This window comes from Odocoileus virginianus, chromosome 3, assembly GCF_023699985.2.
Source record: "Odocoileus virginianus isolate 20LAN1187 ecotype Illinois chromosome 3, Ovbor_1.2, whole genome shotgun sequence".
NCBI lineage: Eukaryota > Metazoa > Chordata > Mammalia > Artiodactyla > Cervidae > Odocoileus > Odocoileus virginianus.
The window spans coordinates 79,015,897-79,042,354 of NC_069676.1; the positions used below are offsets into that span (position 1 = coordinate 79,015,897).

Consider the following 26,458-nt stretch of genomic DNA (forward strand, 5'->3'; position numbering starts at 1 on the left):
GCTTTCATTAATATATCACACAATCGTTTCCATGAAAATATAATCAATGAATATGGACAGTAGCATTTTATTTTATGGATAAATCATGGTTTATTTAAGTGAGTCTCCACTGAATGAGGGACTTCTGAGGTGGCTCCAGTGGTAAAGAATCCGCCTGCCAAGGTAGGAGATTCAAGAGACACGGTTCAACCCCTGGGTCGGAAAGGTAACCCTCTCCAGTGTTCTGGCCTGGAAAATCCCATGGACAGAGGAGCCTGGTAGGCTAACACGCAGGGGCTGCAGAAAGCCAGACACGACTGAGCAACTAAGCACACACAGCACCAGTGAATGGCATTTGGACGGATTTACGCTTTTTCTCTTAGAAATACTATTTCAGTGAATGATCAGACTCCATTTGAATGGTGGTAGAACCATAAAACAAAAATCAGTTCAGTTCAGTCGCTCAGTCTTGTCTGACTCTCTGTGACTCCACGACTGTAGCACACCAGGCCTCCCTGCCCATCATCAACTCCTGGAATTTACCCAGACTCATGTCTATCGAGTCGGGGATGCCATCCAACCACCTCATCCTCCTTTATCCCCTTCTCCTCCCAACTTCAATCTTTCCTAGCATCAGGGTCTTTTCAAATGAGTCAGTCAAAGAACTGACTGACTTTGGCCATCGGCCAAAGTCTTGGAGTTTCAGCTTCACCGTCAGTCCTTCCAATGAACACTCAACACGGATCTCCTTTAGGATGGACTGGCTGGATCTCCCTGCAGTCCACGGGACTCTCAAGAGACTTCTCTAACACCAGTTCAAAAGCATCAATTCTACAGCGCTCGGCTTTCTGAGCAAAATAAATGAGCAAATAATTTCATTAAATAAATAAGAGCCCATCAGCTTAACCACAATATAAATTATTAACTTCTTGTAAATAAGGTTTTTAAAGGAGCCTCTTTTATGCTGTCAGCCTATCTTTAGTAACATGCTTCTTAAAAATACTGGAAAATATTATATTTGTATTTGTAACTTCTTCCGATGAAAGTTACTCCCTTGCATTTGAGTTACTGTTAACGGAAATCAAGTACAGGTTGCAGTGATCTATGCCCAGATAGCACAAGACACGGCAAAGAAATGCCTTGAGCTCTAGGCTAGAGCAAATGAAGCTGTGGAGGAGCAAATTTCCCTGACCATCACCATCACCTCAATTGGGATATGTAGGGCTGTATACTGAATATAATATCCTTACACTAAATAATATAAAACTTCAGTGTTTAGTAAACTTAATGGTTACTGAAAACAGAAAATTACCTTATTACAAAATATTGGCACATAATATGTGTGTGTGTGTGTGTGTGTTTGTGTGTGTGTACACAAGCAAGTATTTACATTACAGTTATGTCAAACATGACATTTATACCATTAATGAAATTTGAGAAGCTTTTTTAGTAAAATATCATTCCTTTTTCACTACTCGTAAAGAGAAATTCAGAAATTTTATGATGGCTTTGAAATGACAGGCTCCCAAAATACAGATCCACACATCTGGCTTAATTAAAATATCTTTGAAACTCAAAAGATGAAGGGAAAAAAACAGTGGACGGTGTAACTTAAAAAGAGCTAAGCTATCTCTGGTGGATCTACCTGTTTCTCTTTGGTCAAGGGGAATTATTTTTTTCATGTAGTTTGAACTCATCCCAAGGACACTAACTAGAAGAGATAAAGTACAGTCTCTGCTTGCCTATACAGAACTCCATTAATCTAATGTGCCACTGACTTACTCAGCAGTGAGTTAATGACTGCTATAGAGAATTTTTTTCTTGCCTGTTAAAATAGAAGCTAAAATTAAATGTTTTCTCTTCAGACTCGTTAGGACCTTCTTTAAAAGAAAATAGTCAGTATATCCACATTTAAGTGTTAATCAAATGACATTGACAATGTAATTTCCCCGTCTTCAAACCTTGGCTCCCTGAGCTGAATTTTTCCTTAATTGGAATGTCTTTAAGGAACTCAACTGATAAAAAAGTGGACAGGTCTAACTTTGAGACCATGAAAATGAATAAAGATACAGGTATTCAGGGGAAGCCCAAACCCCATTCCTGTTATCTTTGAGGTAATTTTCAAGTTGTGAATGCACACTAGTAACTTCTGCTTTTCCAAACCATCAAGAAACAGTCTAGGAAACAGCCTGTTCAGATAACAGGATGTAAAGAACTTCACATAAATAAAAGTTTAAATCCAAACCAAAATTAAAGATCAATCAGTATTACTTGCCAACAAAAATCTCAAGGTTGCTTCAAAACTTCTAGTGGCAGGGAACTCTAAACTCACAAAGAAACATGTCACATCACTCTCCCAAAAATAGCCTCTGGAAAACAAAGGAATAATGGGTCTGTCTTTGACATACCAGCCATTCAAATATTTGAAGACAACTATGTAATTCTCTTAACTGAGACAAACATCTCCACTTAATTTCATAATCATAACATACAACCTTGCCATCCTTTTTTGTTAACTATTTCTTGATAAGTTCAAATGTGTCAAGGTCCTTCAAAATGTAGCAACAAAAGAGAAATCTTACAGCAACAAGAACTGATGTCCAGGTGAGATCCAACTAGCACAAAATGCAATGGCATTATTACCTGACTTCCTTAGACTGCTGAAAGAATTAACTTCCATTCCCTCCTTCCTTCCGGGCTTCCCTGAAAGCTCAGTTGGTAAAGAAGCCACCTGCAATGCAGGAGACATTGAACCTGTCAATTGAACCTGGTTCAATTCCTGGGTTAGGAAGATTCGCTGGAGCAGGGATAGGCTACCCACCCCAGTATTCTTGGGCTTCCCTTGTGGCTCAAGTAGTAAAGAATCCGCCAGCAATGCGGGATACCTGGGTTCAATCCCTGGGTGGGTTGGGAAGATCCCCTGGAGAAGGGAAAGGCTACCCACTCGAGTATCCTGGCCTGGAGAAATCCATGGATTGTATAGTCCATGGGGTCCCAAAGAGTCAGACACAATTGAGCGACTTCCACTTCACTTCACTTCCCTCCTTCCTCCAGCCCCATCTTATAGACAAATAGCTAGAATGCTGGGGACAGCTAATCATATTTCCCTCTCATAAGAGGTCAAGCTTGAGCAGAAAAGAGAGAAAGGAGGAAATCATGAAGTGACTGTCAAGAAAGAATAGACTGGCTTGCAAGCAATGCTAAAAGTACCTTATAAAAAGGAAAGTTTGCAAAAGTTTAAAACCAAGCAAAGCCTTAAAGGTATTTTTCCAATCTTTTACTTTCTCTGCAGCAAGAATATCTAGATTGCATATATTTCATATGTAGTTGATGAAGTTCACAGACAGGAAAAACAAACATTTTCTGCATTGAAACAGTTTCCTTAGTGACCAGGACTAGGTGTTCATCCAGGTGGATATAAATATTTTGTGGTTTCTCATGGGATTTTCCACATGTCAACTGACATTTTTAGTTATAGAAGGGTCTCCTGAAAACTATTTTTGAAGCTTTATGCTTGTTTCTTTCAGCAATTATTTCTGGTTAGAAATTCTAGGCTAGAAATTAACACTGATTTCAGTCAATAAGCCACACTGAGCCTTCTCCAAATCAACTACTTATTACACCAAGTCTTATTGAAAACAATCACAACAGTTAATGAATTTGAAAAAGAGATTTATCTTGGAGGCAGAAAAAAAAAATGTAATGGAAAAAACAGTACAATTTAATCCTCAAAAAAAAAAAAAAAAAGGCCTGAGGTAGTACTTAAAAATTGTCACAAGTTTTGTTAAGAGTTTTGTACTGTTTTGTTTTTGTGTTTTTATGCTTCACTTATATTATGAAAAGAGATTATAGACTCATGTTCCTGGGATAATATTGTTAATAATGCTGAAATCTATATTATGGAAACAGTTTGAGATTGACTAAAAGCCCTTTACAGCATAGATCCAAACCACTATCCTGTCTGGCTCTTCATCATCTCTACAAATCCCAAATAGTCTAGAAAAGCACTACCACTAATTCTTCCAGAAGGTTCCCAAGTTTCTTATCTTTGTGCTTTTTATTATCTGGAAAAGACTGCCAGGCTACAGTTCATGGAGTCACAAAGAGTCAGACATGATTTAGTGACTAAACAACAAATTTTGCTTAAAATGTGTCTACCAAATCATTTTACTGGTGAAGTGCACTGCCATCCCATCCCATCTCAAAAGCCTTCTCACCCATCAAATTCAATCCCTAGGACTGGAACTAACCTTTCCTCCTCCTGATATCCACAGCACTTTTTTTTTTTTCCCCTCTTAGGATAATTATTTTCTGCATTGTGTAATGACTATTGATGTGTGTGTTTTGTAGTCTTTCCCAAACGTATCTCAAAGTCAAGCTCTTTATCTTGGGGGCATAGACAAAGAGGAGAGTATGCCCTGGGGTGAGGAACAGCTTTCCAGAGATGCTCTGTAATAATCATCAAATGGAAGATTCTAGTTTTCTTCCTGCTCTGTGATTCTATCTTTATGCAAAGCCACAGAGAGCTTATTGTTGATGTATCACATCTAAGACCCTAATATTAATATGTTGTCATAAATTCTAACTTCATATTTATTATGCCTTTACAGGATTTCCATTTTGCAATCTTATAAAAAAACAAATTCATAAGTTATTTGCTGTAAGCATAAGGAAAGCTCTATTCCGGAAAGGCCAATTCCTAATTATGCAAACATTACTTACATTACTCATAATTTTCAAATAATAAAACATAGGGTTCTCTTTTTTCCCATAATAAGTGAGGTGATTTGTCAAATTATACACTGAGGAAAAGAAAATTTTGAAAAATTAAAAGGTGACAGCTAAATTGCCCCCAGTTTGCATATTGAAGCACAAGCAGAAAAAATCCTGACATAAAAATAATAGGTCAGGATTTATTGGACATTTCAGCAATGTTATTAATGACTGAAATGATGGAAGAATATTCAGGGACTTCAAAGTTTGATTTCTGCATGTAATGTTTGAATTGTCTATAAGGTTTAATTGTATTTATTTACTTATTTTTATAACTCCTACATAACTTTTATTACAAATCAGAAATAATCCTAAGAACCTCACATATATAAATCACTTAATTTGAACAAAATCTCTTTGAAGTTGATACTAGTTATTACTCAGATTTTACAGATAAGGAACAAAGGCATCAAGAGGTTAATCAACTTGGCCAAAGTAACAGAGACAGTTAATAGAGGAGTCAGAATTTGATTTCAGGTCTGAGCTCTTGATCAAAATATCATTATATAATTCTTTAGAGAATGTGTTTCTACAGAATTCCAAGAGCATGATCAGCATGAAAACACTGGAATTACAGGTTTTACTATTATTATTATTGCTACTGTATCTCTAGGTTCTCTCAGTGCTGCCTCTTGAGAAATCTATGTGCAGGTCAGGAAGCAACAGTTAGAACTGGACATAGAACAACAGACTGGTTCCAAATAGGAAAAGGAGTACGTCAAGGCTGTATATTGTCACCCTGCTTATTTAACTTATATGCAGAGTACATCATGAGAAATGCTGGGCTGGATGAAGCACAAGCTGGAACCAAGATTTCTGGGAGAAATATCAATAACCTCAGATAGGCAGATAACACCACCCTTATGGCAGAAAGTGAAGAAGAACTAAAGAGCCTCTTAATGAAAGTGAAAGAGGAGAGTGAAAAAGTTGGCTTAAAGCTCAACATTCAGAAAACTAAGATTATGGCATCCAGTCCCATCACTTCATGGCAAATAGATGGAGAAACAGTGGAAACAGTGGCAGACTTTATTTTTTGGGGTTCCAAAATCACTGCAGGTGCTGACTGCAGCCATGAAATTAAAAGATGTTTATTCCTTGGAAGGAAAGTTATGACCAACCTAGACAGCATATTAAATAGCAGAGACATGACTCTGCCAACAAAGGTCCATCTAGTCAAGGCTATGGTTCTTCCAGTGGTCATGTATGGATATGAGAGTTGGACTATAAAGAAAGCTGAGGGCCAAAGAATTGATGTTTTTGAACTGTGGTGTTGGAGAAGACTCTTGAGAGTCCCTTGGGCTGCAAGGAGATCCAACCATTCCATCCTAAAGGTGCTGAAGCTGAAACTCCAATACTTTGGCCACCTGATGTGAAGAGTTGACTCATATGAAAAGACCTTGATGCTGGGAAAGATTCAAGGTGAGAGGAGAAGGGGACGACAGAGGATGAGATGGTTGGATGGCATCACCAACTCAATGGACATGAGTTTGAGTAAACTCTGGGAGTTGGTGATGGACAGGGAAGCCCGGCATGCTGCGGTTCATGGTGTCACAAAGAGTCAGACACAACTAAGTGACTGAGCTGAACTGATCCATCATCATATGTGTAATAGATACACTGTAATTTGGATACAAACAGTGGACTGTGGAAACAGGCTGGGATAGAATTTTAGGCTTATCATTGCATCTGTCTTTGAACAGCAATCTAGGACCTGACTTTGAACAGGAACAAAATTTTAGGCTTATCACTTGCATCTGTCTTTGAACAGGAATCTATGAACACAATGACTTGGTAGTCATTGTGTTTATCTCAGAACTGCTTTCCCAACACTGAAATAGGTATTACCTTAACTGTTTATTTCAATCTTATTGCAAGAATAATACATAGATTAGCCTTTTAATGGATAGAGTACTCTAAAAGCACTATTAAAGGGGGAAAGGGTGAAAAAAAAGAATGTCCTTGACATTATGGTGATTGGTAAACTGCTTAAATGCCCAACTTCAACATTTAGTATATGGCCTGATACCCAGAATGATTATGAGGTGAGCCTTACCACAGAAATTTTAAATCAGCAAACCATTGTGGAGATAATATAGCTCAACCTCCATAGCTAAATAATTAATAGAAGCAGACAAAGGTCTGAGCATGTTCTGTGATGAGCCTTGATTTATGCCATTTACACCATTTATGCCATTCAGTCAATTCCATTGACTGAAATAGAGATGAGCTGACATAAACATATGTCTTGTTGAAAATATTTAGTAGCTACTGTGTTGATTAGTAGCAGTAATGAGTTCTATACCCAATTGCTGTCTATGATTTGGATGAAGCATTTGGGGATCTGATTTCTCAATTAAACTGTTACCAGGCAAATACACTCCGGGGGTTTACCAACGTGCTATGCAAAGAAGGTGCTAATTCTTACTTAAAATTTACTGTATTTTCCAAGGATTAGTACTTAAGAAAACAACCTTATCTGTGGTCCTTTTACTGAGAAACTAAAATTGTGTCCTCCCTACTTTATTTTACAAGCTTTGATAAAAATAAAGATAACAACAAACACTGATTATTGTCCATTTTAAATCATAGTTTAGTGTATTTTATACTTTCAGAGGGAAAAATTAAATATATTCTGAAAATGGTTTGGCTCAATTCTCTCTCATTATATGACTCATTTAAAAATTGTTTTGTCACTGTACTTCAAATATGGATTACAGAATTTGCTTTCACATAAATACTTTGATATATGCTGAACAATAAATTTTCCATGAGTACAAATTTGTCTTGATGCGTCACGGTTTTCCTATGGCTTCAGGGACTGTGTGAAGCTCCTTGAGAAAAGATTCATGCCTTCTATTTCACTGTAGTAACCATTATGCTTTACCCTAGCAATTCCTTGTAACAAAAAGTATGATTCTAGCACATAATAGGTGCCAATATTTGTTGATCGATCTAATTCACTAACACTAAATACTACAGAGAGTTCAAATAGTTTTAAAGAAATATTAACCTATCAAAATACAGATTTCAATGAATCCTTAATGCTTCATTGCTTTCTCTTCATTCTACCTTCTATGTAATTAATGCTACCTGGGAAGAGGAGAGCAAAGGTTCCATCATTCATCTAATAGTCTTTCACTTCCCACTAGAAACATACTAATCTTACCCCTACCTCGTACCTTTATCGAACCTTCCTAGTTTTCCTTCCCTAGTCATTCCAAGTCTGTTCCATACTCTAGATACCTTAGAGCCATTTTTAAGATTTCTTTGATAAAATGCCTCTCCTTCTCTCCTTGTCTTACTTTTAGAGAATAGCCTTTTCCTCACAGTATTTTTTTTTTTAACCAATCTAACTGAATTGGTAAAAAAAATGTCATTATTTTATATGAATATGTATAGTTTGCCTTTTATAAGGACAAACTATTTAAAAAGGACTATAAAAAAAGTCCTTTAAAAATGATTTATGGCCTTAAGTAAAGAATAAAATAGGATGTAGCCTTCGTGTGTGTGTGTGTGTGTGTATATTAGTCACTCACTCATGTCCAACTCTTTGCAACCCCATGGACAGTAGCTGCCAGGCTCTTCTGTCCATGGAATTCTCCAGGCAAGAATACTGGAGTGGGTTGCCATTTCCTATCCCGATAGCCTTAATAAGGCATTATAAAAATATATTTGATAGGACAACAATCTCTTCTTTTACTAAGTATATTTTTCTCCTCCTATTATACAAATAACTCCAAATCCACATTACTATTATTAAGTAAATCTAAGCCCATTAAGCTTTCTTTTCACCAAAAAAACCCATCATGATAACTGTTTACCTTCCCTATATAATACTCGTGGTAGAAAAGTTCTCAAATAACTTTTATCCCAATCATTTACTTTTAAGAATTTAGTCTAAGGAGACAATGGTGAACATACACACACATACACACAATTTAGTTAGAAGAATATTTACCAAAATGTTGATAATAGAAGAAATTTATATGGAACTTATATGTCCAAAGATAGGGGCTGGCTGAATAAAATGAAAGTAGATGATGGAATGTTAGCTGGATATTTTAATGTCAGGAAAGAATTTTTAATGAAATGGAAAGATATTAATTTCATATCTTAAATGAAAAAGAGTGATCAAAGACTATGCTACATATAGTATAAGTTTTATGCACATGCATGTATACACATATAGACAATTTTATATAAAGATGTCAATTTAAATTGCTATCACTCTTTATATCACTGTAATAAGGTATTCAAGGTAGCTCAGTGGTAAAGAATCTGCCTACCAATGCAGGATATACAGGAGACGTGGATTCAGTCGCCAGTTTGGGAAGATCTTCTGGATTAGGAAATAGCAACCCATTTCAGCATTCTTGCCTGGGAAATCCTATAGACAGAGAAGCCTGGCGGACTACAATTCAAGGGATAAAGAAAGAGTCAGACACCACCTTGTGACTGACTAAACAACAACAAATCCCAAGATAAAAGCTGTTCACTTTTCTTCCTGTTAATGGCATTTAGCAACTCAACCTAAAGATAATTATATTTTCATTTCCTTGTTTCTATTGTAATTATAGGAAGAACATTTTGTTTATTTTTTAGCAATATATCAATTTCCTTGAAATAACAGAATCTTAACACCTTGTCACAGTTGGTTAATGGCAATATTATTTTTTAATGACTTGCTTTGTTTTGGATACCATGGGTTGATGAGTACTTAATTTAACTGAAAGGAAACAGCAACTGTTACAATGAAGCAATAGACTGATGGTGAAAATCATTGATGAAGATAAAAGCAAGTAACAATATGATGGCATGTATGCACACTCAATTAGTCGTGTCCAACTCTTTGCAACCCCATGGACTGTAACCTGCTAGACTGCCCTGTCCATGGGATTTCCCAGGCAAGAAACTGAAATGGGTGGCCACTTTCTCCTCCAGGGCATCTTCCTGACCCAGGGATTGAATCTGTATCTCCTGAGTCTCCTATATTGGCAGGCAGATTCTTTACCACTGATACCTGTAACAGCACCAGTAAGTCCAAGAAATGGAACAGAAGGTTTTAAAGATTGCTGGACATGTTTTAATTATTTTATAAGTCATTTGCAAGTCTCCTATACATCTCTTTTCAATTAAATTGGAAGAAAATTTTTTTCCCAGAGGTTAATACTAAATTTGTCATTTAGCCTATCACTTAAAAATACTAACTTTCATAAATATAGAGAATTGTACATATTGGTAGTGCCACAAATCCATTTGGAATCTGAATAAAAGGAAAAATTAATGTCACTTCAAATTTTCATTCTTCTAGTTTCTTCAATGTATTTTCCTAGAATAAACAGAAAATAATCAAGCTTTGCCTTTTAAAGAACTTTGTACTTTTTCCTCCTTTATAAAAAAGAGAGGACTGTTTTGATAAGTATTAGTGTTATAAGTTTTTTGTATTCATAGCTTCTAACATGAAAATAAATATTCAGAAAGATATCTACATGCTTATCAACTTTTTACTGCAGTCCATGGGGTGACAAGGAGTCAAGACACGACTGAGTGACTGAACTGAACTGAACCAACTTTTTGTACTGCTAATAAAAAAGTTAAAAGATCAAATAAAAAAACAACAAATTAACATTTCAAGGTAAATTGTAGAACTGGCCATAAATTCTTCCTTTTGCATCCTTGCCTTTGCAATGCTGTGCTGGGCTTAGTCACTCAGTCGTGTCCGATTCTTTGCAACCCCATAGGCTGCAGCCTGCCAGGCTCCTCTGTCCATGGGATTCTCCAGGCAAGAAAACTGGGGTGGGTTGCCATGCCGCCTCCAGAGGATCTTCCCAACCCAGGGACTGAATCCAGGTCTCTTGCATCGCAGGTGGATTCTTTACCATCTGAACCATCAGGGAAGACCTGCCTTAGAAGTATGAAGTGGAAAATCCTCCCAACAAAACTATGCTGAGCTAACGTGACACAGGCTGAGATTTGATAAGTGCTTGTAATTTTGATTTGATCTTTCTCACTGCTTTTGGGACCTTTCCATGACCACTATGTAAGGAAGCTTGAACTGTCAGAGACACACCAACCCATCCAAGCCACCTTCTTCCACTAGGCAGTACCTGTTAGCCAGGATACCACTTATGCAACTCACAGAATTGTGAAATGAATTGTTATTGTTTAAACCCACTGAATTTGGGATTTGTTAAGCAGCGAAAGCTTAATGATACACATCTATCACTTCATTCATGAGATATTTATTTCTAACTAATGGGAAGGGTATACGTAGAGTAAAAGAAAAGAGACTGGCTTAAATGGTATACATCAAGAAAAAGATTTTACACAGTGTCTTTTCTTAAAAATAAAAGCCTTACCACACATTGGCATTCATCTTTTGGCTGGGCAAGAGAGGATTTCTGTATTTGATATTTTCTGAAGTTCTTTGATGTTATATTGATATATATGTTTTCTGAAGTTAGTATATAATTGGGTTTGGAATTGCAAGCTAACAAACTCTAATCATTATAATTAACAGTAAACATGAGCAATTTTAAAATTAATAAGCTGGTTTATATGCTATGTTATAGAAATTTATATATATATAAAACAAAATTATTTTTCTATAATATATGCAAAATAAATGGCAAAACATTTCCCTTAAATTATTAATTCTGTCATCTTAACTGTAAAATTCTGTTTGTATGAATACATACTTAATCATTTTTATTATCAAAAAAGTAAGTAAATATAACTCTGAAAATAAATCCCTTTGACTCTCACTGACTGAGAAATTTCTAAGCTATCATGCATGGCTAGCAGCTTTTGAGAAAAGATTTTAGTGTATGCAGAAGAGCTCTCATTATGATAATTTCAAGAAATATGGATTCAATCATGAACTATCCTTCCTTAATCCAAGAAGTAATCTTAAGGGGAAAAAACTGATAACTACTCATAATGTCATGTAATATATGAATAATTTAACTGAAATTTACCAAATCTCTCATTTGGTAACCAAAGTTCAGAAATCTAAAAATAGCCTCACTCTACCCAAGAGATCTACTTAAAGCTTGTTAATATTCTGATATTTCATGATCACTATCAAGATGTCTTTTAGACAGAGTCAGTCAGTCTTTGCTACACTATTTGAAATTCTGACACTGATCACCTTCTAAAAGATAAATATGAATGTGGCTATGCAAGGAGCAAGATATGTGGTGGAAATTGGTAGTTTTTTCTTTTAAATTTTTATGAAATACTTTGTGTTTTGGAGGCAAATGTAACTGATTTCTCACAATGAAATGCAAGCAGAAGGACATATTAGCAGTGAAGGCCAAAAATTTAAATGAGATCTGAGGGCCACAAATTTAAAAGAGCCTGAATTCATGTTAGAAAACAGATACCGATTACCAAAGGAAATAAGTTTTGATGGAGTACTACAGAAGAGGACAGAAGACATAATAGGATAAAGCATCTTCATGTTTATTGCTTTTTTTCTAAATGAGAAAATCTGATCAGAAGCCAGTAAATGACAGAAAGAATAAAGAGGAAGAACAAGAAATGAAATGGTATGCTAACTTTGTTACCCTGAACTAAACAGGGTAACTTTGTTACCCTGAACTCTCAGGAACACAGGCACTTTTTTTTTTTTTTTTAGTTGGAGGCTAATTACTTCACAATATTGTAGTGGTTTTTGTCATACATTGACATGAATCAGCCATGGATTTACATGTATTCCCCATCCCGATCCCTCCTCCCACCTCCCTCTCCACCCGATCCCTCTGGGTCTTCCCAGTGCACCAGGTCCGAGCACTTGTCTCATGCATCCAACCTGGGCTGGTGATCAACACAGGCACTTTGAATTCTAAAAGTAATGATAGATTTTACATTACTACCAAATTCCCATGTTTACATCCTTTGTTTTCAGACTGATAGCTTTAATAGGTTAAATGTATGCTAAATATTATTGCCATATCTACATAAGTCATTCAATATAGTTTATTCTTAGTAAAATATAAGCTTAGGTTGTATATCACATTTCAGAATCATAAAGCCATCACAGTTACATCTTAAAAGAAAACCCCCTCTACCTAAATTTCTCTTTAGTTACTGTCCTTACTCTCCCATCCATATGCAGTGAGGGCATCAGCTCCTCTCTCTATTCAAACATCATCCTCTCAATCTTTCCCAATAGTCTGACCAAAATATATATCTACTCTTATTCCAGCTCACACTTGTCTTTATTTTTTAATAGAGCTTACCATAGTAAGTGTAGTGATTTACTGTCTAGTCCCCCTTTAGACTAGAAGACGTGATATCTTTTTTTAACGGTTATTTCTCACTGCCTGGAAGAGAGTCTAGCACAGAGTATATGCTCAATAAATATTTGATGGATGGACAAATAATTGAATAAATTGATGAATGTTTAATATAGTCATTTTCTAACACTAAGGACTACTTTTTAGAGTAGTTTTAGGTTCACAGAAAAACAGAGGAATGTTCAGAGATTTCCCATATAGTGGGAAATATAGATTTCCCACACATGCATTCAGTTCAGTTCAGTTCAGTCGCTCAGTCAAGTCCAACTCTTTGCGATCCCATGAATCGCAGCACGCCAGGCCTCCCTGGCCATCACCAACTCCTGGAGTTCACCCAAACTCGTGTGCATTGAGTTGGTGATGCCACTCAATCATCTCATCCTCTGTCGTCCCCTTCTCTTCCTGCCCCCAATCCCTCCCAGCATCAGGGTCTTTTCCAATGAGTCAACTCTTCACATGAGGTGGCCAAAGTATTGGAGTTTCAGCTTCAGCATCAGTCCTTCCAATGAACACCCAGGACTGATCTCCTTTAGGATGGACTGGTTGGATCTCCTTGCAGTCCAAGGGACTCTCAAGAGTCTTCTCCAACACCACAGTTCAAAAGCACCAATTCTTTGGCACTCAGCTTTCTTCACAGTCCAACTCTCACATCCATACATTACCATTGGAAAAACCATAGCCTTGACTAGATGGACCTTTGTTGGCAAAGTAACATCTCTGCTTTTTAATATGCTGTCCAGGTTGGTCATAACTTTCCTTCCAAGGAGTAAGCGTCTTTTAATTTCATGGCGGCTATCACCATCTGAACTGATTTTGGAGCCCCAAAATATAAAGTCTGACACTGTTTCCACTGCTTCCCCATCTATTTGCCATGAAGTGATGGGACCAGATGCCATGATCTTAGTTTTCTGAATGTTGAGCTTTAAGCCACACATGCATAACACCCCCCATTATCACCACTCTCCACCAAAGCTACATTTGGTTCCCACATTTGCTACAACTGATTAACTTACATTTACTCATCATAGCAGTCCACGGGGTCACAAAGAGTTGGACACCACTGAGCAATTGAACTGAATTAAACCCATCATAATCATCCAAAGTCTATAGGCTACATTAGAGTTCACACTTGGCATTGTATATTACATGGGTTTGGACAAGTGTATAATAACATGTATCTAACATGTACTACAATATCATACAGATTATTTTCATAACCTAAAATCTTCTTTATTCTGTCTATTCATCCCTATACCCTTCCCCAGCATCCACTGATCTAACTGTCTTCAGTTTTGGCTTTCCCAGAAGGTCATATAATTTGATTCATACAGTATGTATGTATGTAGCCTTTCAGTCTGGTTCCTTTCATTTAGTCATATGCATTTAATGATCCTCCATGTCTTTTCAGGACTTCATAGTTCATTTTTTAAAGACCTGAATAATATTTCCATATTTTAAAACATATCTAGGAATACAGGGGAACTTCCTCAACTTGATAAAGAATATCTATAAAAAACTTACAATACCAGCATACTTAATGATGAAAACCTCAAAGCTTTCCCACTAAGATCAGAAATGCTTTTTAAAATATTTAACCCAATTTATCTATTCACCTACTGAAGGACATCTTGGTGGCTTCCAATTTTTGGCAAATATGGATAAGACTGCTATAAGTATCTGTGTGCAGGTTTGTGTGGACTGAAGTTTTCAACTTCTTTTGGCAAATACCAAGGAACATGAGAGCTGGATCATAAGGCAAGAGTATATTTTGTTTTGTAAAAAAACTGCCAAAGTATTTCCCAAAGTGTCTGTAACATTTTGCATTCTCATCAATAATGAAGGAAAGTGCTTTCCAGCACGTAGCGTTCCAGCATTTAGTATTGTCAGTGTTTTAGATTTTGGTTATTCTGAGAGGTGTGCAGTGGTATCTCATTCTTTTAATTTGCATTTCCTTGACAACACATGATGTGGAATATCTTTTCATATGCTTATCTGTCTTCTATATGTCTTCTTTCTTCCTAATCTTTGTACTTCCTCTACTTGTCTTACTGCATTAGATAGCACTTTTAGCACAATATTAAAACAGAGTGATGATACAGGTCATCCTTGCCTTGTTTCTGACCTAAGTGGGAAAGCTCTGAATTTCTCAACATGAAGTATGATGGTAACTTGTAGGTTTTCTTATACATATTCTTTATCAGGTTGAGGAAGTTCCCCTGTATTCCTAGCTACTTTATAAAAAAAAATTTCCTCTAAATCTCCATGTGCCACAATTGATTCCAGCAAAATTGATCTTGGCAAGACCATCCATAAGTCACAGGTAATCAATGTAAATGTTTGCCTTGGTCAACTTCTCCACAGTATTTGGGCACTGCCGACCACTCATTCCTGTCTGCTCTTAACTTTGGCAGCACAACCCTTTCCTGGTTTATCTTCTCTCTCCCTAACCACTCTTTCTCATTTCTTTATAGATTTTACTTTCTCTTCCTATTGCTTAATTCTTGGTCCTCTCATTTCACAAGTTGTTCTACTTCTGGACAGATTCATACACTCCCTGAGCTTAAATAACTGTCTGGATAATTATGACTTCAAAACCTGTTTCTGCTGTCTTTACTAATATCTAGCAGGTTCCTCCAATTCAGTAAATAAGATATTCGTTTTCTGCCTTCCAATCCTTTGTATCCTCAACATTCACTGTCTCGGTAAATGGCACCAAGCTGTTCAGGCACCATAAATTTGAGCTGTTTCTTCTTTATTCCTCCCTTTATGTAAACACCTTTTATTCAATAACCCTGTATGTCATGAATAATTATATATTACATCCTTTAAATACTTTAATACTTTAATTGAATACTTTAAATACTTTAATACTTACTGACTCTCTCCTTTCCATCCTGTTCCTGACCCAGGCTAAGATCATCGAGTCTGACCTGGTTTCTGCTGTAGCCTATAAACTGTCTCCTAACTTACTCTGCTATAATTTTTTTTCCATATTGCAATGGCTGTGATCTCCTAAAAGCACAAATCCTCTCCATTACTCTTAAAATGAAGTCCAAATTCCTTAGAACATCACTCAACACTGTAGAATCTGCTACCATCACCATTGCCAGACTCATTAATGGCCATCAATTAACGTAATTATGACATCTTTTATCTCCTGGCTTCAAAAAATTATTTCCTCTATCTGGAATACTTCTAGCTTTCGGCCTGGTGGATTAAAATTATTCTTTGGAAATATGTCAAAATACTATTTTTTTTCTGGTAGGCATGCATTCTCTGACACCAGCTTAAAAGGGGACACCTGCTTTATATTCTTATGGCTCCATCTAGTTCTCCAATCACAAAGTCCATCATATTTATTTACTTATATATTTATCTGATCTCCAAGCTAAACAGGAAGTCCTGTAAATTTTGTTTACCAGTGCATCTCTGCTATTAGGTAACTACTATTTAGTCAGTGCTTAGTAAATATTTGTTTAAGAATAAGTGAAAGCGAAAAATTTTATTTTTTTGAAGTCAATCACATTGTCCCCCTTGATTACATGAATATACTAGGTAATTGATTTGTAAAATTTATATTTGTTACTAATTCACCAAATTATTCTGAAAGTATAGGGTGGAGAATTATACCACAGAATTCATATGCTTTAATAAGTCCCAAGATTTCCATATATGAATGCTAGAGTATTCACTAGCAATAGAAATTTTTCTATGAAGTAAACGTGTCAACATTTGGCTCAAAACTCCACAGTGCCATCCAAGAATGTGAGTAGGTAATTGGGAAGTAATTTGGGGTTTAACCACATGGTGCTCTGTCTATGAGTTCCCTGGAGAGGGTGGCGGTGTCCAGTGAACACCTGTGCAAACACAGGGAAACCTGGCTGAAGTCGTCAAGTCAGAGGATGCTAACTAGGCTTTTTTCCCTTTCGTTTGCTCATAGAGATGCTTTCCTAATGCCTTTTTTGGAGATCAGAAGTGAGTTTTCATAACCCTTAAGAGGCTGAGAACAGTGTGTGTAGGTGTGTCTGTATAAGGGATATGTGTGTGGGGGGGAGGAGCAGACAAAGAGACGGGAAGTGACAGAGATCAAATAATGATATTGGGGTACACAGCTAGATCAAGAAGTCCAAAGAAAAGCAATGCTGTCTAGTAAAGTGAAGCTCACAAATCTGAATAAGTTAATTTCTCCAAACTGCCATAGATAGTATAGAAATGTAAGTGATGTGAGGACTGACTGCAAACAGGGTAAAGTGTTCTGTGCTTATCCGACACCACATGCTTTGGGAGGCACGAGTGAAGTACAAAAATGGATGAAGCTCTCTTTGAAATAAGTAGCATTGAGAAATTAGGTTTCAGGTAAAATCAAAATGCAATTTTTATCAAAATGCAATTTTTATCTCTGAGAGTAGCATACGTTTGAAATCTCCCCCTGAATATACTGCAATAAAGTATATTTTTGATTGTAGAATAAAGAGTAATGATAATGTTTAAACTTAGATCAAACCACACATTTCTTAAGCTAATACAGACCAGGTTATTTTCTATTCATTGCAAATTTAAGGCAATTCAGAACCTCATATAATCACAAAATGTATATGGTTCAAAAGGCTAACAGAAAGCTTAGACATCTCCATCTGTGGGAGGATTAATGTGAAAGCAAAAATACAGCAGTGGTGACAGTTCAAATCATTTGTCTTTTAAGACAGCACATTAAAATACCTAGAGCTTTGGAGGGCTTTTTTTTTTTTTAATTCCAGTATACTCTATTCTTCTGCATCAGCACTACCCAACAGCAGGGAAACAACAGCAATGGCCCAAAAATGTTCCAGAGAAGTAGTAGATTTTTTAAATTAAAAAGGCAAGGTGGTCTTTAATGATCTAATGTTCATATATTTTGTACCAATTGTTGCTGTTTAGTTGCTCAGTCGTGTCAGCTCTTTGCAACTCCATGGGCTGTAGCCCACCAGTCTCCACTGTCCTTCGGATTTTACAGGCGAGAATACTGGAGTGGATTGCCATTTCCTTCTCTGGGGGACTTCACAACCCATAGACTGAACCCACGTCTCCTGCATTGGCAGGTGGATTCTTTACCACTGAGCCACAAAGGAAATCCAATAATTAGTTTTAAAGTCATGAAAAAAATAAGGTAGGCTAGATATTAAAGATATTCCTATTAACTATTTTTATTCAATAAATACTTAGCATTTGCTGATTATATGCAAGAGTTAAGAAAGAGGAGGAAGAAATGTGGGGGCTTCCCCACAATAGCGCAGTGGTACAGAATCCGCCTGCAATGCAGGAGCTGCAAGAGACACGGGTTCGATCCCTGGGTTGGAAAGATCCCCTGGAATAGGAATGGCAACCCACTTCAAGCTTGTTGCTTGGAAAATTCAATGGACAAGGAACTTGGCAGGCTACAGTCCCCAGGGTTGCAAAGAGCTGGACATGACTGAATGACTGAGTACCTACACATACAGAAGAAATATTAGGTGCTTTAGTAACAGAGAATAATGAATCTTTGTAAATTTTAATTATATAAGCATTTGATTTTTCAAAGTCTCATTGAACTATGAGGAATATGGCAGTATGTTTAGTTTTTAAACTACTGTAGACTATAGTACCATTCTGATAAAATGACAAATGTTTTAAGATGTGGCCCCAAATATTCAAGTATTTATTTCAAAATTTTATAAAGATACATATTCGTATAGTCAAAGCTCTGATTGTCAAGTGTCATGTACAGATTTGAGAGTTGGACCATAAAGAAGGCTGAGAACTGAAGAACTGATTGTGGTGCTGGAGAAGACTTGAGAATTCCTTGGACAGCAAGGAGAGCAAACCAATTAATAGCAAAGGAAATCAACCCAGGATATTCATTGGAAGTATTGATGCTGAAACTGAAGCTTCAATATTTTGGCCACCTGATGCAAAGAGCCGACTCATTGGAAAAGACCCTGATGCTGGGAAAGGGTGAGGGCAACAGGAGAAGGGGGTGACAGAGGATGAGATGGTTGGATGGCATCGCTGACTCAATGGACATGAGTTTGAGCAAGCTCCTGTAGATACTAATGACAGGGAAGTCTGGCATGTTGCATGGGACTGCAAAGAGTCAGACACGGGTTAGCAACTGAACAACTGGTTTCTTAATTGTTAAAACACATTTGCCTCTTCAATTCCAGATTTAACTTTTATAAAGTAGCAACCAAAACATTATATACTATAAATCTAAGGCACTGCTGATTTGGGGTAAGTGGACTCAAAATATAGCACTAAATTCTATTCATATATTTCTGTTAGGAATACTTGTGACTCTAATTTTTCTCAGAGATATAGACTTTTGTGAGGAAAGATTCCTCATATTAAACCCTGAAACTCACTGTATATACTTGGAGACTTGTCAAAGTAGTTAAAAGTTTTATTTCTATAACACTGCATCAAATCCCCTAAACTAGCAGCAAGTTAATAAAAGCTTTAAAAGAGAATTGTCTTTGAAATGAATCAAATGAGCATAGTATCTGTTAATAACATAATGAACTTTTTCAAATATACTACAATATTACCAATGTAACATAAAAAATACAAGTGAGATACAGTTGTACTTTAAAAAGTAAAGCACACTAAAATGCAATAGGTAGTGGCCAAAAATGGCTAGTGAGTGGTTTTATTTAATTATTCTTTCATTCATTCAACCAACAGCTATTGGGTTCCTATTACACATTAACTAAGTCAGGTGTATTAGATACAATGATGAGTAACTCACACTGATCCCTTACTATAGACACAATTACTTCTCTCCTTCAAAACTATTTTTGAAATGTTATGAAAACTTCTGAGTTCCAAAGTTTATGCTGGTTGACTGAACTTTAATCCAATGCATAATTGAGTTTTCCTATATTGAACAGATACAGTCTACTTTTTTCTTCTTAGTATTGACATGAAAAAGACAATTTTTTTTCAAATGTAACCATGATATTACTTTTAATCAGAGGAAAAAATCTCTATATAAATTTACATAGTGCTAAATTATTTAAAGTACCATTACCTTCTCAATGGGGAGTAATTTTGAAATTATGGAAGTTATCCTGACTCCATAATGATATATGCCAGTGAAATACTTCATACATGAAAACATTTTGAAATGTGATCACTGACTGATATTTACTAAGCATGTTTTTGAAACTCTGAAGAACAATCCAGCTGGAATAATTTTTCTTTCATCATATATTTATAGTCTTAGAAAAATAATTATTAAAACAGCTATAAAATATTGATGAATATTTTCAGGCAGTAAAATAACTTCTATTTTATTTACAGTGACTATTTAACTTAACTAAATTGACTTGGAAATTACTTTCCAGTGAAAATAAAATTTAAATGTATATTAATATTAGAAAGATAAGAAATTTATTATATTCAAGTAGTACATGTAGTGCCTTTAAAGTATAATGTTACTCACTAAGTCATATTTTTAAATTATTTGTGAGCACTACAAATAATATAATTTAAATACTAAATAAAAATGTTAAAATTGAGAGACCAACAGAAGATTACACTAATTAGCAACACATAGCAATCTTATACAGAGCACTCATAATGCACTGATCTCCAAATGTGTCAGTCACTCATGAAAACAACGATGATAGCTATTGAAATGTTTAAATCTTGCACTTACCAACCTCCACAACACTAGAACAGTTGGGACCTGTGAAGCCATCTGGACATTTGCAGGAAAAGGAATCATCAGACAATCCTGACAAGCAGATACCCCCATTTTCACAAGGATTGGGATCACAAATATCACCTGAGAAATAAAGAAAGAGATATTGACTTTTTTGGCCTTAGGCACTAAACTGTATTATTTCATAACCCCTACTCTTCTTCCTTTGATAAAATCACAATACTTTATATAGATTTACAGATAAGGTAGGCAAGACCCATTTGAAACCATGTGCTTCTAAAAGAGATGGTATGTAACATGGCTAAAATTAAATTTTTCAATTCAATCATTGCATACTAAATTGCATACTATAAACAAGTAACATACTTTGGAGTTCTTTCATTATGTGTAAATGAAAGATTTTCTAATTTGTTAAAGAAGATTAACCAAAATGTCTGTAGTTGACTGGTCTACTAATTACTCCTATAAATAATCTAGCTATATCCACACATTTTGCTTGATAACTTTGCAAGTTCTCTCAATAAAGGGGGTGTTTATTTCTTGATGTCTAGAGTCTGGGCTTATCCATGTGACTTCCTTTGGCCAGTAGGGTGTTAGTAGACTTGAAGTCAGTTGATGTTTGATAAGTAATTTGAATAAATCTGCTTCCTTTCTTGGAACTCTGCCACAGCCCTGAGAGTAAATTCAGCCTAGGCTCCTCAAGAGAATTGAGAGGAAACATGCAAGGTAACAGAAATAACTTGTGCAGTAACCAAAGCTGAAAACACGTGGCCATGGCTTTAATACAGGTAGTGGATGGAATCTGGAAAAGGACTGAAAGAATGGCTACAGGAGGCCAGAAAAATGGGTTCTCTGTGTTATCTAGAGAGATGCAGTCGGTAAGACTATCATCTGAGGAAACTTTGGTGCAAGAAAATGTACCTAATACACTTTTGTATATGAATAATGACGTTCGTAGGCAGAATGTAAAAGTGTCACTTGATTCAATAACTGTATTTGATAAGGTATGATAAGAAAGAGACATGCTAAATAAAGAGCAGGTGAGTCTGAAAGTTAAGAAATAGGGAGGCAGCAGGACTTATGATAGAAAACAAAACAATTTCTCAACCCCAGCTTCTCAAACCAGTGAAAGATCAAATCCAGAGCTTTGTCAGAAAGACATGGCTTCAACATAAATATCAAATGAAGGCTGTAGCTACAAGACCTTTGTGAAAACATTTCATGTAACTCAGGTGCAGCCTGAAAGAAACTCTCAGCTAAGTAGAAAGAGATTCTAGAAATCTTAAGGATATTATCCCTGAGCAGCCTGACAGATCCAAAGTAGTGCTGATTAGGTATGGAGTGATGAACAGGCTTCAGAGAGTCACGGGTGTGGCTTTACAAAGAGCATGTGAATCAGATTTAGAAAAGCCCATACAACTTCTAAAAGAGCTTTATAGGTGAAGGTGCCATCTCTTGGAATAAAAGGGAATGAAGATTTTCAAAATTAAAAAAAAAAACAGTGGGGCCCCAACTTCCTTACTACTTGGTATTTCGTAGGAACTTTATTCCCCTACAGAAGTTTTCTCATGAATTATTTCATCTCTTTCCCAGACTAATTGCTCTAAAACTATACAAAAAAGGAAAATGGAGGTTAAGATATTTGTGAAATTTATAAAGCAGGTCATTAGCTATATTAACATGATAGACTAAAATACTACATTAGCACTGGATCAGATATTAGAAAGAATCCTGAAATAAGTTAATAAATGAATGAAAGAATATGCTTTGGGATTACCATAGAATTTAGCATGGTTGAACCCTGGAGTATTTGATTGGCAATGACTGAGAAAGTATAAATATGCTTGATAGATGTCAGATCAGAGGAGATTAAAAAGTGACATCACCAATTATCAGTTGAGACAACAAATGTTTTTAATATGTATTTTAAAGCTTTAACATGGGCAGATATATTTTAAGAAGATTATTCTGGCAGCATTATCTATCAAGTGCATTTGAAAGTGGAGGCTGATGACTGGTAAAGATATTTCAATAGATTATTTATCTATCTCTTTATATATCTAGCTAGTGAGTCTATTTGTCCATTCAACTATCTATTCTTTTAGTACCTATTTAATGATAGGCATCAAGTGATAACATGGGAGATATATACAAAAATAGTCCTTATGATCAGTAAGTATAGATCCCACTACAGGAGATGAAAAAGATAGAAACAATTACAGTACATGATAATAAGAACCATGATTAGTATACATGATCCAAATTATAGGATCACAGGAGACTTCTAAATGGATGCAGTACTGTTCAGTGATGCAGAAGAAAAGAAGGTACAGGCTTAACATCCCAGGACAAGAAAATAACATATATGAAGGAAAAGGATCACTGCTCATCCCAGGAACTTCAAATAGGCCACTATAATTAAAGCATAGAAGAGTATGATAAGTAGAAAGAAATGAGCTCAGAAAGGTAGCATGGTCATCTAGATAAAGGCCTTGTACGCCATACCCCAAATCCTGAAGCTTTTCTGTAAGCACTGAAAAATCATAAAAGGACTTTACATATGAGGAAATATAGGATCACATTGATGTTATGGAATGCTGACTCAGGCAACACTGTGTTGAATCAAATGCAGGAGTCAAGGCTATGGCAAAAGGACTAAGCATGAATTTTCTGGGGTAGTCCCATAAAAACGACGACTTTCTTAACTCTCTTTAGAGGTAGCTATGGACAAGGAAAGCAATGAAGCACCATTTAAACCCAATCCAGTTAATAAATGCTAGCTAGTAAGACAGAAAACGATAGTCCCCCGAAATCACTACCTCCCTGTTAGAAACAAGGCGTTATTGTTGAGATTGTCTAGAAAGTCAATTACTAGTTTAAAAGTGTGATCCTGCCTGTCTTTCTTCAGTGTGAACAAAAAAGCACAGCTTTGTACAGTCAGACTAACAACACTGCCATCTGCTCACTCTGTACATTGCATAAAGATGAGTATTAACACTGAAGCTTTTTTTTTTATAAGATGTCAGTCATATTTCTGTGCATTGTGAATACTACAGAAAGAGGAGTTCTACATTCCCCAGACGAGGATCTGTTGTTGCAGCAATGTCAACAGATCAAGGAACATTGCAGGTGTTTATATTGATTTATTTACACTGACAGGAGTGATCTCCACAGGAGAAAGGCAAGGCATGAACAGTATCCTACAGGTTCACAAGAATACAGGCTATATTTATACATTTATTCAAAATCAAGATCTCTCATTCTGACCCCTCTCAATCCTACAACCAGTTCCCTTTATGTGAGCTCACCCAGAGTCACATGAGACCACGATGTCTGGTCCCTTTGGTTGACCCCCCATCACACAGAGCTTTGTTGGCCCAAGAAATCTTTCTTAGTATTTGTGCTGCCCTTTCTAAGTGATCATACTTAATCTAGTTGATTTTCCACAGGTGTGTCTGCCAGTCATATGCTGTTTTTGTGGTCACAATGAGACAGGATGGTCTGTCTACCTCTCATTATAGCTCGTAGACGCCAGCTGCTCTTCAGCTGACCTGTTTTCTCTCTTGTGCTTTTTGTTCTTTCTGCTAATTACTTATTTTGAAGATGTTAATATTGTGAAAATCCGTATTTTATCCCCATTATTGATATCTACTCAGAGTCTTTCTGAAACGTAGAAAAGAAGTAATAGATTTGACCAAAATGTGCCAGTAGAACCAAGAGGACATTGTGACCAAACTGACGTGTGGGTTGAGGGAGCGCAAAAAATCTGGATTGATTTCTAGAGCTCCTGTCTGTATGACTGTAAGGCCACCTTTCATAAAGAAATATAATGGGTTCATTGTTAAAGGAAGTATTATGTTTAAGAAGTCTGCACAGTATCCAAAATGAAAATGTCCTATAAAGGTATCAAATGATCAGATACAGAATGAAGAGTATTTGATAAAACATGGATTGTTAAGTACAGATGTGAATACCATAATCCAGTGAGAGTCCTTAAAGGGAGGGGAGGGGAGCAGAACAAAGGGGAAGGGAGAGGGGAGAAGTCCTTGACCACACTAACAAAGGAGAATAAAGAGGGAAGATTCTTCAAGAGAGGAGGAAAATAGCGACAAGCCTCTTCCACAACAGTATGTATATCCAATCTATTCACTTAGGGTCTAATATGTCAAGGACTGCCTGAGATTAATTAAAGGCCCCCACATGTAGCTGTGATAGATGGATAATGTCAGCAAAAAAACTAAGTTTAGATGGGCACAACAGAACCCAAACACAGTTAGGGTTATTAGAGTCTGCGCTATATATTTGTTTCCCCACAGCTAATTATTAATAGCACCCCTGTGTCAGTTGGGTTCTCCATGAAGACAAAAAGTATAGCAAGCTTATTAAGAAGTAATGCCCAAGAAAGAAAAAAATGAGGAAGTAGCAGAAAAGGGCTGGAAAAGCTCTCATCTTGCGATGCAGATCTGATACCTGTGAAAAGAAATGGGTGGTGGTGGGGAGCAGGGGGGTCACTGAACTGAGGAGTCTCAGTCTATAATGCAAAATTGACAGTCTTAACTAATATATCTGGGAGCTCCAAAGCAAAGATTACACTTCAGAGCAATCTCCCAAAGGCGGAAATGACCAGACACTTGCTCAGTTTTTGGAAGGAGGAGGCCCAGGCAGAGTGAAGTTCTAAGGCTCTAATGGGATCATGAAGAAAGTGATACCAAAGATAGTCAGGGGAAGTTAAGTGCATTCTTTGCAGCCAAACAGTTTGTTCTTTCTTGAAAGGATATTGGAGCCATGCACCTCCATGGGTACCAAGGTCCTCTTTCACCCTCAAAGCTGTCCTGGTTTGGATAAGTTACATAATTACTTTGGTCAAAACCAGGGTATCTTAGCTTGCTTTCTTTTATCTACACCCACTATCTCAGTAGGCTGATACCTTCAGTTCAGTTCAGTCGCTCAGTCGTGTCTGACTCATTGCGACCCCATGGACTGCAGCACACCAGGCCTCCCTGTCCATCTCCAACTCCTGGAGTTTATCCAAACTCATGTCTATTGAGTCAGTGATGCCATCCAACCTTCTCATCCTCTGTAGTCCCCTTTTCTTCCCACCTTCAATTTTTCCCAGCATCAGGGTCTTTTCAAATGAGTCAGCTCTTTGCATCAGGTGGCCAAAGTATTGGAGTTTCAGCTTCAACATCAGTCCTTCCAACGAATATTCAGGACTGATCTCCTTTAGGATGGACTGGTTGGATCTCCTTGCAGTCCGAGGGACTCTCAAGAGTCTTCTCCAACACCACAGTTCAAAAGCATCAATTCTTTGGCACTCAGCTTTCTTTATAGTCCAACTCTCACACCCATACATGACTACTGGCTAGCCCCATAGCCTTGACTAGACAGACCTTTGTTGGCAACGTAATGTCTCCGCTTTTAATATGCTGTCTAGGTTGGTCATAACTTTCCTTCCAAGGAATAAGTGTCTTTTAATTCAAGGCTGATACCTTAGGTAGAAACAAACCCTTTCTGGTTAAAATTTCAAGTCTAATTCAAATGTACTTCAGGGACTTCTGATTCTCTGTCATTTCAATTAATCTGAAAAAGCATCAGTTTAAGAATCCTGATTAAAATGCAGCTGACTTCTGGATTTCAAGTCAGTGTTTTGTTGTCTCTTAGTTTCCCAGTGGATGCATTGGTAGTCTTTTAAAACTAAGACGGCAACCGGTACAAGAAGACAGGCTCA

The 26,458-nt window shown here is 36.6% G+C and overlaps 1 protein-coding gene across 2 annotated transcripts in view; it reads right to left on the minus strand.

The window, feature by feature from the left end:
* The window catches only part of EDIL3 (EGF like repeats and discoidin domains 3), a 457,653-nt gene that overhangs the window by 309,287 nt on the left and 121,908 nt on the right, over nucleotides 1–26,458 (minus strand). For both annotated transcript variants that reach the window (XM_070465779.1, XM_070465778.1), the window contains exon 2: nucleotides 20,725–20,853. In XM_070465779.1, the coding sequence (XP_070321880.1) occupies nucleotides 20,725–20,853 (129 nt within the window). The remainder of the gene's footprint in view (nucleotides 1–20,724; nucleotides 20,854–26,458) is intronic.